The sequence below is a fragment of the Podarcis erhardii genome (genome assembly GCF_964252035.2).
Source record: "Podarcis erhardii genome assembly, chromosome: 3".
Classification (NCBI taxonomy): domain Eukaryota; kingdom Metazoa; phylum Chordata; class Lepidosauria; order Squamata; family Lacertidae; genus Podarcis; species Podarcis erhardii.
The window spans coordinates 89907344-89919629 of NC_138507.1; the positions used below are offsets into that span (position 1 = coordinate 89907344).

General features: G+C 45.0%; 2 protein-coding genes across 3 annotated transcripts in view; one reads left to right on the forward strand and one right to left on the reverse strand.

Moving 5' to 3' along the window:
* The window catches only part of PCARE (photoreceptor cilium actin regulator), a gene marked incomplete at its 5' end in the record, with an annotated part of 409145 nt that overhangs the window by 81159 nt on the left and 315700 nt on the right, over positions 1 to 12286 (reverse strand). The gene's annotated exons all lie outside the window — the stretch shown is intronic.
* The window catches only part of PLB1 (phospholipase B1), a 94355-nt gene that overhangs the window by 45830 nt on the left and 36239 nt on the right, over positions 1 to 12286 (forward strand). For both annotated transcript variants that reach the window (XM_081854127.1, XM_081854128.1), the window contains 6 exons: positions 1666 to 1717; positions 1869 to 1949; positions 3358 to 3423; positions 4888 to 4988; positions 11094 to 11175; positions 11574 to 11678. In XM_081854127.1, coding sequence (XP_081710253.1) covers positions 1666 to 1717; positions 1869 to 1949; positions 3358 to 3423; positions 4888 to 4988; positions 11094 to 11175; positions 11574 to 11678 — 487 coding nt within the window. The remainder of the gene's footprint in view (positions 1 to 1665; positions 1718 to 1868; positions 1950 to 3357; positions 3424 to 4887; positions 4989 to 11093; positions 11176 to 11573; positions 11679 to 12286) is intronic.

Consider the following 12286-nt stretch of genomic DNA (forward strand, 5'->3'; position numbering starts at 1 on the left):
CACTTATATCACTTTGACAGCCATGGCTTCCTCTGAAGAATCCTGGGTACTATAGTTTGCTAAGGGAACTGTAAAGGTAAAAAAGTAAAGGACCTCTGGACGATTAAGTCCAGTCAAAGGCGACTATCTCATCTCGCTTTCAGGCTGATGGAGCCGGTGTTTGTCCACAGACAGCTTTCTGGGTCATGTGGCCAGCATGACTAAACTGATTCTGGCACAATGGAACACCGTGATGGGAGCCAGAGCACATGGAAACACTGTTTACCTTCCCGCCACAGTGGTACCTATTTATCTACTTGCACTGGCTTGCTTTCGAACTGTAACTCCATGAGGACTCTCAAGGGAAACCATGTCTTTTAAAGTGGTACCAATTAAAGTGGCTTTAAATACGTAGCATGGATGTGACCCCAGCCTAACTATGCCTTGATAGAAAGGAGGTGAGTCCTAAGTATTACCCAGCTTCTTTGTCTTGCAGTCATTCTGTGAAAACATGAAGGAAGTTGCTTTCATAGATATTTATCCATATGGTTCATATTTAGTACAGTGAGAGAAGGCAGGTGCTCCCCTTTCCCATGGTCTCATTTATTGTCTTTATGTGCTCAGATACTATGGTGATGTCCCTGAACTCTCAAAGACACGCATATTAGAAGTCATTTCTACCACATAATATTTACAGCCTTATCTGGCAGAGATAAAGTAAACTTGATATGGTTCCTGGAATACCATACAGCAACAAAAGGAAGAAAGGAATTACCTTACCTAATACGACTATTCCTCTCTGCTGATATGAAACCATTTTTTATTTTCATTTTCATTGTCAAAGAATGTAAATCAAAACCAAGAACCCAAAGTAGCATTTGGAATGTCACACAATCCTAATCATGGGGAGGAATGAAATGTGTTTCAGCTCAGTCCAAGCCCTGGAGCTTCCTTAAAAGCCTAACGTTTCCATTAGTCTTCTGGGTTGTTGTTTTTTGCAGACTGCTTTTTCATGCACTTGTTTCAGTCAGGGACTATAGAGCAAAAAAAAAGAAGGAGCAGTTTTCGCTTGGAGGCCCCCATTCCTGGTTTCGATTAAGGTTTTGAAAGGAAATTTCAAATGTTCTTTCTGCTTTTGTGTGTTTTCACTAAAGTACCCCAGCGGAAGTGAGAATCTCTGCTTATGGGGACCAAAAGGGTGGAAACATAGCACAAAAAAAGAGGGCAAAGAAAGAGGACACCTTTGCATAAACTGTCCAGATGCTGTCCACACGCTAACTTTTGAGGAGCACCTTCAAGGCTCCTGCTCTCCCTTCTTGTGGTCCAGGACTGCCAGAGGACTAATTTAGGATAGGGGCTCCCTTGCTGTTAGAAATGAGTCATCAGGCACTTTCACAGATGACTCATTTTTCCTTGGTCCTGTTTTCCCAGTCCAGTTGTAAACAAAGGCAATATAGTCTTAAAGTGCCCCCCTGGGCCTCAGGAAATCCAAATTCCATTTTAGCCAATGATTTACCAGGTTAGATTGGGCAAGTCGTTTTCCTTTCTGGAACTGCAGTTCTCTCTTGGTAAAATGGGAATAGCCACTTCTTACTGTACATACCTGTTTTTAAGGATGAGTCTACAGATATATTCAGGCATCCAATATATGCCCCGTGTCATTTTACCTTGTCCCCTCTTTCCTAGGAAATTACCAGACCAAGTAAAGCACCTTGTGAAATTAATGAAAAATGACTCGGTAGGTTGACAACATTCAAGAAACTTGCTTACTTGTTACATTATATGAAGGGTCGCCGATAATTGCTTCATGTCGGTTGGCAACCATGCATTATATACCTGTGTGAATAAGCCAGCAATGGTAACACGTGCATTCTTTTTTCTTTGCTTAGAGAATCAATTTTGACACAGACTGGAAGGTCATAACTCTATTCATTGGAGTCCATGATCTGTGCAACTATTGCAAAGACATGGTGAGTTATGGGGGTGTTCTCAAAGCTCTGAGATGTTGGATGAAAGCCAGAATGGTGGTTTGCAGGGAATCAGTAAAGGCTTTGCTTTGTGATGGTAAAAGATGAAAACTCATGGCTTGGAGACCCTAATGCAGCCTAGATGGCTTGGGTGGAGGCTCTAGCTATTATTAGCACCAGAGCAAAGGTAGTTGTGCTGCCTAAAGGATCATTCTGGATTAAAAAAATGGCTTTATGTGGAAGCTGGAAGGAGATTGACTCTCTTACCTGCTCTGGCCACAGTTTGCAGTGTTTTCTAAAGACACAAGTTGATAAACTCCACACTTCCGTGTGGTTCATTTTGGCTGCTTAATATTACAAAAGCCCCAGACTAGCCACACATAAAAAAAATTCTGAACAGCCTTAGCAGCCCACAACCTGAGTGTCAGAACTATTAGACCAAGGAAATTCAAATTTTAGGGAGTCCCCATAGCTTTTTTGAAGTTGAAGATGTAGCTTCAGGTATCAAATCAACTCTTAGGATGCTGGTTTTGGTTAAAGATGGTTATGAAAAGAGGGTGGTCTGCCTCGCTTCCCCAACCACAAGATGTTCCAAATGTGACCTTCCTGTAGGGTTTGCTTCTTTGAGATGAAAGAAAGCGTTGGAGACTTAATGGTGCATTTGCTATACAAACAGATCATGTTGGAAATTTGTAGACCACTGAACATCCATTTCATTCTCTACTTTCTGACTCCTTCGCTGTCTTAAGAATATTCAGTATGTTATTTCTATCCCTCTCCCAAGAGCTGAAGGATGTGACGTATCACAGGCAGGGAAACATCTAGTCATCAGGGGTCCAAGATTGTGCAGATGTCAGATTATGCAAAAACAGTATAATTATTGTCCTGTCCACAATGATCGAGACAGCCAGATTCAGAGCATCTTGTATTTTGTGTTTTTTATCTTGTATTTTTATGTTGTGAACCATCCTGAGATCTATGAATGAAGAGTGGTATACACATTTAATTAATTAATTACCGTATTTTTCACTCTATAACATGCACCCGACCATAACACGCACGTAGTTTTTAGAGGAGGAAAATCCGTAGGCATGCCACCCGTAGGCATTTCCTCCGTAACACGCACAGACATTTCCCCTTACTTTCTAGGAGGGAAAAAGTGAGTGTTATGGTGCAAAAATACAGTATTTTTTGGGGAAAGGTTTTATTTGTTCATTGTAACTCTTAATTGGGATGCACAAATTCACCAGCATCATTTTTTTTTTTTTAGCTACATCATGAATTCCATGTTATGTTTCCTAGTAAGGAGTGACTTGCATGATTAATCTCATGTCTTTATGAGCTTTGCAAAGGTCACTTTTACCTTTTTTAGGACTAGTAACTGTCTCTTTCTGCCTCCTACTTGTATCAGGATCACTATTCAGCTGTAAACTTTTCAAGCCGTGTTCAAAAAGCACTTGACCTTCTTCATGCAGAGGTAGGTGACTGCTGCCTGGAGAGCATCTTTTCGTTTTATTTTAGGATGTTGCTGCATAATCGCACAGTGGTTGTTTTTTAGGAGATTTTCAGAGCCATCGCTTGAAATGGTCTGAGGCTGACTACAATTTCATACTACCCACCCAACCTCAAGTGAGGTCCCATTTTACCACATTCGTACAATTTCTCAGTACTAAAGTGGTATTGTTTGGTTGGTGGAGAAATGCAGTTCTCCCCTTCCTATACATGGACTCAAATAATGCACATACAAATCTACTATTGCTATGTAGGATTCAGTTAAATAGGAGTCATGGGATCCCTTCAAATAGCACATAGAATATGTCTAGTAATATGTGGCAAAGTCCTCTCTCTTCTCCCTGCCTAATCCGTGTTATCCCATTTTTTCTATATGAACCTAGCAGCAGGGGCAGAGCAAGGTGGGTGCGGCAGGTGTGGTCCGCCCCGGGTGTCACCTCCGAGATGCCAAAATTTTTGCAGGCAAAAAATAATAATTTGAGGGGGTGGTGACAAGAAATTTTCTGCACCAGGTACCACCTGACCTTGCTATGCCACTGCCTACCAGGACCCTGAGATAATCTTCTGAGGCCCTTCTTCATTTGCCTCCTCCTCGAGAAGTACGGAGGGTGGCAACACGAGAACAGGCCTTCTCTGCAGTGGCTCCCCATCTGTGGAATGCTCTCCCCAGGGAAGTTCATCTGGCGCCTTCATTATACACCCTTAGGTGTCAGGCAATTACATTCCTTTTTAACCAGGCTTTTGGTTGATCTGATTTACATCCTATGCCCTTTTAACATGTGCTCTTTTTGGGGGGGTGCTATTGGGTTGTTGTTTTTATTTTTATTATGTATTCTGTGATTTTATATATGGATTTTATTCTGTGAACTGATCTGAGACCCCCGGGTATAGGGGGGTTATATAAATTCAAATACCAATAATAATAATAAGGTCCTAGGTCTTCACATGATTTAGTTAGAAAATGTGTGGATATCCTGGAAAGGATAATATACACTTGGAGTGTTCTGTGCTTAATTGTGCAGGGAAGCCTTTAGCTATGGTATAAAACTCTCCAAAGGGATGTTTCAGTGACTATAGAAGGACATCCTACAAGCATTATTGCAAAGCCACAAGGGAGCCATGTGCCTGAATGAGTAATATAATGTGACTGGGTAGGGGGTGGTGGACTTGTGCCACCATATCACTAATTACTGTCACCAACTATATTCTGTAGGTGACCATGACACACTCACATTAACATTAATCACCATTATCTAATCTTCCTGGAAAGCTTCCATGTGGAGGGGTAGGGATATGGGGGAAAGTGGGTCAAACAAGATGAGCAATGAATCAGGCTTGATAGCTGCTTTGACATAGAGTTAGAAACGATGCAAGCCCTGTGTTTCACACGCTGTTGTCTCTTAGAACTTAGTGCTTCCTTTCCCACCAGGTGCCGAAAGCTTTGGTGAATCTGGTGAATGCAATGGACCCTCTTCCTCTGAGACAACTGTTTCTGGATAGCAGATTGCCCTGCCCTGCTCATCTAGCGGTGTAAGCCAACTTTGGTCTCTTCTTGTATCCATGCCATCCAAGTATATTAGGGCCATTCTGCATGGCATCCACACCACCAGGTACTTACAGCACACGGCTTCCCCCAGTGAATCCTAGGAGCTGTAGTTTACCCCTCACAGAACTGCAATTCCCAGTGTTCTTTGGGAGAAGCCATGTACAGTGGTGAATGGTAAGCAAATGATCTGCTCACTGGATGTTAGGTGAGATCCCCGTATAATGGTATGTCTAGGCATGGCTTTACTCTAGCACAGAGGAAGGGCTTGAAATGGAAGCATCTCGGACTGCAAATTCTTAATCGGCTAAAACGAGACAAAAGCCCATGATGGAACAAAAATAGGAAAACTTTCTGAAATGCCTTTGTGTTAGACATTTCGAGAAAGCTAATTACAAGCCAGCAGGATCTGTCATAACAAGCCATGTGTGGTAGCCTCAATATGTCATATTGTGCAGGTTGTGTTTTCCCTACCGAGTCACGATTTAGCAGATTTCCTTGGGAAACAAAACACAGATGTAGAATAAATAGATTATATTTAGTCTGTCTTCGTTCCTTAGTATCCTTAGTGTAGTGGACTGCAGTCCTCGAAAACCTTATTCTATGGTAAATTAGTCTTTGAGGTCCTATAAGTTTCTCGGTTGCTTTTTTTTTTTCCTAATTAGAGTAGTAGTAATTGCTCTGGATATCCTTGATTTCTTGCGATGGCAAAAGTGAAACATTAAAATTGTATTTGAGTCCTTGGATCCAGTATAATCCCCTACCATCACTTCTATAATTCTGATTTCTTTTATGTTTCCAATTCTGATTTTCAGTGACTTTCTACTTTCTATATTTCCTTATCTATCTATCTATCTATCTATCTATCTATCTATCTGTTGTGACGTGGGGTTTGTGATTTCAGCTCTCTTGACATAATATGCTGGAGACGGTTCTCTAGTAACACTTCTTTATTAAAGCAACAAGACTAAAACCTGAGGAGGGGAGAGCTACATTTATAGGGACAGGGAACTAGCTAGAAAGGATACATTTTGGAGGGAACAATATCAGGCAATCACAGTCCTGCCTTTTGGAGGCAACCAATAAGACAGAGGATCCAAATACAGCAGCTTAAATGAACCAATAGTAGCTGTACCCTCTGGAACCAAAAGGCAGTTACTTTACCCTAATGCAATTACAGACAATAATAATACAGATATAAAATCCTTTGACTCAATACACAACACCCCTCCCCCCCTAGTGAGCACAGCAGACGTAATCTCTCAGGTACTGTGGGGTCCTACAACTTCTACTTGATCTCCTGACAACAGGTGTTGCCGGTTCTGGATTGGGTGTCACCTGTGGTAGGGGGGTTGCTATAGGGGTTTCGTCAGGAACAGATGGAGTCCCAGACATCTCAGGGTCCCCTACCTGTACCTCGTCATCCCGAGGACTAGCAGACCCTGGTTCATTTGCTGAAGCCCCTGGTAATTGCACCTCTGGGCCATTTTCACTCTGGTCTTGCAGCTCTGCGTCGTTAGCCAGGGATGAATTATCAGACTCCTCCCTGCTGAGCGCCCGGCGCCTCAGCTGATCTATATGTCTCTTCCAAACTTGCCCATTTTCCAAGGTCACATAATAGGACAGAGGTCCACTAGCCCGGTTGACCACACCAGCCACCCACCGCGAACCTCGTGAATAGTTCCTCACCCAGACCAGATCTTCAGGGGCGAAATACCTTGTTGTATCAGTCTCAGCCTGGAGGTTTGCTCTTGAATTACGGTTTGGCATTTTATCCGGGTGGACATAATCCAGCACCGTTACCAATCTTCTACCCAAGAGCAGCTCAGCTGGCGACTTGCCCGTCGCAGTACACGGCGTCGCATGCTGCAAAAATAACATTCGTGCGATGCGAGCTGACCAGTTACCCTCCATTAAGCGCGCAATGGATTCTTTGGCTGTTCTTACCATGCACTCCGCCTGCCCATTGGAGGATGGGTGAAAGTGCGCGGATGTGACCCCCCTTATGAAGTTATCAGCCAAGAATGCCCTGAATTCTTGGGATACAAAAGCTGCCCCATTATCTGATACAATGGTCTCAGGTAACCCGTGGGTTGCAAACAGCTGCCTCAACACCTTGATTACGGCAGCTGATGCCATGCTAGGGACCATCGCCACTTCTAACCATTTGGAATATGCATCGACAATAACCAAAAAGACCTTCCCCTGGAATGGCCCAGCAAAATCTAAGTGCAGCCGGCTCCAGGGAGATCTGGACTGCTCCCACCAGTGAACTGGTGCTCTGGCCACTTCTGGCCGCACCTCTTGGCATGCTTTGCATGTTCGTACCCATTGTTCTATGTTCTGGTCCATTCCAGGCCACCACACATAACATCGGGCTAGCGACTTCATCCTGACCATTCCCGGGTGTCCCATGTGAAGCGTCTCAAGAACCCTGTTTCTCAGTAGTGCTGGGATGATCACCCTATCTCCCCACAGGAGACAACCCTTATGCATGGATAACTCGTGCTGCCTTGTTGCATAAGGCCTGAATTTGTCTTCATGCGGACCACCTGGCCACCCCCTCCCCACCCAAGTGAGCACACAGGAGAGAACAGCATCTTTCCTCGTTTTCTCAGCAATATCAGTAGCCGTTACAGGAGCCCCCGGAAGTGTTTCCAGCATCATTATGTGCTCCGCTGGAGCAGGATCCTCATTGCTCCCGCCAGGAAGGGGCAATCGACTCAGCGCATCAGCGTGGCACAACCGTTTTCCCGGCACATGGGTCAAGGTGTACTGGAACCCGTTCAGGAATATAGACCAACGCAACATTCTGGGGGAGAGAATTTGTGGCGTTTGTTTGTTCGGGTTGAACAACCCCAACAGTGGTTTGTGGTCCGTTTCAATGGAGAAATGGCGACCGTACACATAATCATGGAACTTTTTGATTCCTGCCACAATTGCAAGCGCCTCTTTGTCAATTTGAGCATAGTTGCGCTCCGTGGGCGACAACGTACGGGAATAGAAAGAGATGGGCTTTTCCGACCCATCCGGTTCCCTATGACTCAGCACCGCCCCCAGGCCGTATTGAGAGGCATCACATGCCAGGACCAGCGGCTTTGATTCATCATAATGAGCAAGGACGCTCTTGCTACTCAGCATTCCTCGCAAGGAGTCAAAAGCCTTCTGCTGCTCCTGCCCCCATCGCCACACATTCTTTTTCTGCAACAGTCTATGTAATGGTTCAGCTACCGAAGCTTTCTGGGGTAAGAACGAATGATAAAAGTTAATAAGTCCCAGGAATGACTGCAACTCCGTCTTGTTCTGTGGTCATGGTGCCTCGATGATGGCCTTAACCTTAGCATCTGTGGGGTGGATGCCTGATGCATCAATTTTAAACCCCAAGAATTCCACAGTTGGCACCCCAAAACTGCATTTTTCCTTTTTTAGTTGCAACCCCGCCTCCTTGAACTTGAGCAACACTGCACGGACACGCGCAACCAGTTCCTGTGGGTCTTTTCCAGCAATCAAAACGTCATCAAAAAATGGCAAGACCCCCGGCAGACCTCTTAACAGGCGTTCCATGAGCACTTGAAAAATCCCTGGGGCCACACAAACTCCAAATTGTAATCTGTTAACTCTGAACGCCCCTTTATGTGTGACAATAGTCTGTGCTTCCGCTGATTGTGGGGTTACTGGCAGCTGTTGGTAAGCTTGTGCCAGGTCAATTTTGGCGAACACCTTGCCCCCAGCCAGTTTAGCCAACAGATGTGATACGGCTGGAATGGGGTATGAGTTTCCCCTGAGTGCCTTATTGATAGTACATTTGTAATCAGCACAGATCCTGACTTCCCCATTTGCTTTAAGGGGCGTGACGATTGGAGTCTTCCACTTAGCGGAGTCCACGGGTGAGAGAACTCCCTGCTTGACCAATTTATCCAGCTCTGCTTCAATCTTGGGTTGCAGTGCAAATGGCACTCGCCTTGGTTTGAGTCGGATTCGGGCCACCCCAGGGTCCAATTCGAAGTCAACTGGGGGCCCTTTATAACAACCCAGTTTTCCATTAAAGAGACCAGCAAATTCTTTGCATAATGCCTCGCTCATCTCAGGGCAGGTTTGGATTGAATTAAGCCCTGATATACTCAGTCCCAGGGCGGGGAACCAGTCAGTGCCCAGGAGACTGGGGCGACTGCCCTTCGCAATTACCAGTTTGAGTACCGCCTGTTTGTCCCGGAACTGTACTCTCACGGCACACATTCCCATGACATGGATGCGGCCCGCTGAGTATGACTGCAAAGTTGCCGGGAAGGGCTCCAGAGGGGGCAACTTACCCCTGGGGAAGAATGTCCTCGCGGTCTGGTCCGACACGATAGTGAATCCAGATCCGGAGTCCACCTCCATGTCGCACAGCTGACCCTCAATCTTCACCTTGACGTGTGCCTTGCCTTGCGCTGGAAACTGCACGACCCTCCCGTTGATCTCCGTTACGTAGTGGCAGTCCTTTAGAACATGGTTTGCTGTGGGCGATCTGCGATGCTCCAGTCTAGGTGCTCCTGTCGCTCCCAACGCCGCCGATCTACAGACCCTGGCGATGTGACCTGTCTTTCCGCACATCCGGCACATAGCATCCCGGAAACGACAACTCTTCCGCTCATGGTTTCCGCCACAACCAGGGCACCTGCCTCGGTGATCTTTGTGCACTGTGCAGGCCTGACGCACTGACTCGACCCCACGGACTGGGCTCTGGCTCGGAGTAGCCTCTAGCTCGTCCATGGCATGCGCAACTTCTATCTGTGGCTTAGGGGCCCTGCGACTGGCATCAAGCTCCTCTCTTTCATAATTCTCCGTGGCAGTGGCCTCCTTCAAGGCTGAAGCAAGGGTTACCTCTTCTTTAGCCACGATGCGTCTTCTGGTTTTCTTGCTGCTCAGACCACCGACAAACCGATCCAGGAGAGTCTCTTCCAGATCTTGGAAGTCGCAGTGCTGAGCGAGCTTCCGCAGTTCAGCTAGAAATGCAGATACAGACTCCCCAGCACGCTGCTGCCTCTTATGAAACTCCATCCGCCGGGCCATCTTGGTCTCAGTAGGTGCTAAATGGCTTGTTAGGCAGGCAAGAATATCTTTGAGAGATGTCTCACTTAGCTTCGCTGGGGCAAGCAATGCCTTGGCCAGCTTGAAGGTCTCAGGCCCACAGTAGCTCAGGAATGTGGCCCTTCTTTTGCTGGCATCGGTGATCCCTTGAGCCACTGCGAAGAACTCGAAGCGTTCGATGTAGTCTTCCCACGTGTGGGGCTCTGATGGCTGGAAGGGCTCCAATACCCTTGGACTCTCCATTGTCCTGTGGGCAGGGTCGTCTTCTCAGCCGGCCAGTGAGTCTTGTTCTTAGCTACAATCCGGACTCTGAGGCAGGGCTGCGTTTAACCGCTCCTCAGCATTCCGGATCCCATCCTCGTCGCCAGTTGTTGTGACGTGGGGTTTGTGATTTCAGCTCTCTTGACATAATATGCTGGAGACAGTTCTCTAGTAACACTTCTTTATTAAAGCAACAAGACTAAAACCTGAGGAGGGGAGAGCTACATTTATAGGGACAGGGAACTAGCTAGAAAGGATACATTTTGGAGGGAACAATATCAGGCAACCACAGTCCTGCCTTTTGGAGGCAACCAATAAGACAGAGGATCCAAATACAGCAGCTTAAATGAACCAATAGTAGCTGTACCCTCTGGAACCAAAAGGCAGTTACTTTACCCTAATGCAATTACAGACAATAATAATACAGATATAAAATCCTTTGACTCAATACACAATACTATCTATCATCTATCTATCTATCTATCATCTATCTATCATCTATCTCATTTCAAATACAACCTCTAAGCAGTTTATGACATCCTAAAAATAAATAAATAAAAGGAAAACCCAAAAATACAGAAAAAATGTGTACTTTATAGCATGGATAACAATGAGATAATCTATCCTCTTAAACATCAGTATAACCTGAAACAGCCAACAGACAGTGACCATGATAACTACTCGTAGTTCCAAAATATGGCAGTCCTGCTTTATCAATATATGCTGTTTTTGTCCCACATTCCCTTTAATTTCATATGCAGAGAGAATTGTGAGTGTGTTCTCACCGTTCAAGAAGGCTCACCAGAGCTGGCGAGGATGAAAGAAGCAGTCCAAGCTTATCAGGTATATCTGCAAAGAATCAATATTGTCATTTTGCATGTTACCTGCTGTCTTTGTATGAATGTTGTTGCATTATACCCCATAGCAACCATATATTGTTCTTCTGGAACATCCTGCGACATGATTTAAAACTACCACACTCTAGAGACAAAAACTGGATAACTGTCTCAAGAGAACCCCACCAGCATTTCATGATTTGTTATAATCTGGACCATGTATATTATGTGTGTTGTTTCTGTGCTGTTTTTGGCACAGAAATTAGTTTCCTAACAGTACCCTGGCCCACACTTTCTGCTAAATCATGGTTCAACATTATACCATAGTTTAGTGTGCCTTGAACTGTGGTTTGTTTACAAACCATGGTTTGTTCTTGAGGAACTCCTTTTATTTTTATTCCACAGAGCAGTCTGCAAAGCCTAGTGGAGACTGGCAAGTATGACACCCAAGAAGATTTTACAGTAGTACTCCAGCCTTTCCTCCAGAGCATCGTACTTCCTCTTCTACAGGTGTGTCTTGGCTGGATTGAATATGGATGTGGATGTTGCTTACCTTATAAGAAAGCCTGCAGAGCTTTTAGGACATTCTTTGGGAACTTGAAATTTTAACATAAAGCTGTTATGATGCAATTTGGATTGAGTCTTGGACTCTGGGGGTGGCTTGATTATTCAGCATTCATCCTGCCTTGCTCATGCAGTGGTTAGACTGTGTCTGATCCTTACTGAGCATAGCGTGTGGTCTGTGAACACTGACCTATATTGAGGTGATGAGAAGGACTTCCTGCACAGCAGCCAGCACTTCCATGTGGGTTCACAGAACACTCAAACCAGTGGCCTAGTGTTCCATATTAGACTGCTCACAGAAGTTAAAATATGTAATGAGTTCCATTCCTGCACCTTTGCAGTGTTTGTGAGCTGAGATTACTAGTATGAAGACCCAGAACCCTTTAGTTTAGATCTGCACCAGCATTTCTTAATTTTCTCTGGGATTGGGAACATATATATATATATACCAAAATACAAAGCACAATACAAAGCAAAAATAAGAAGAAGCTTTGTTAGCAAGGACAAAACCTGTCCTGCCATAAAAGAACCTTTCAGACTGAGATACCATGCAA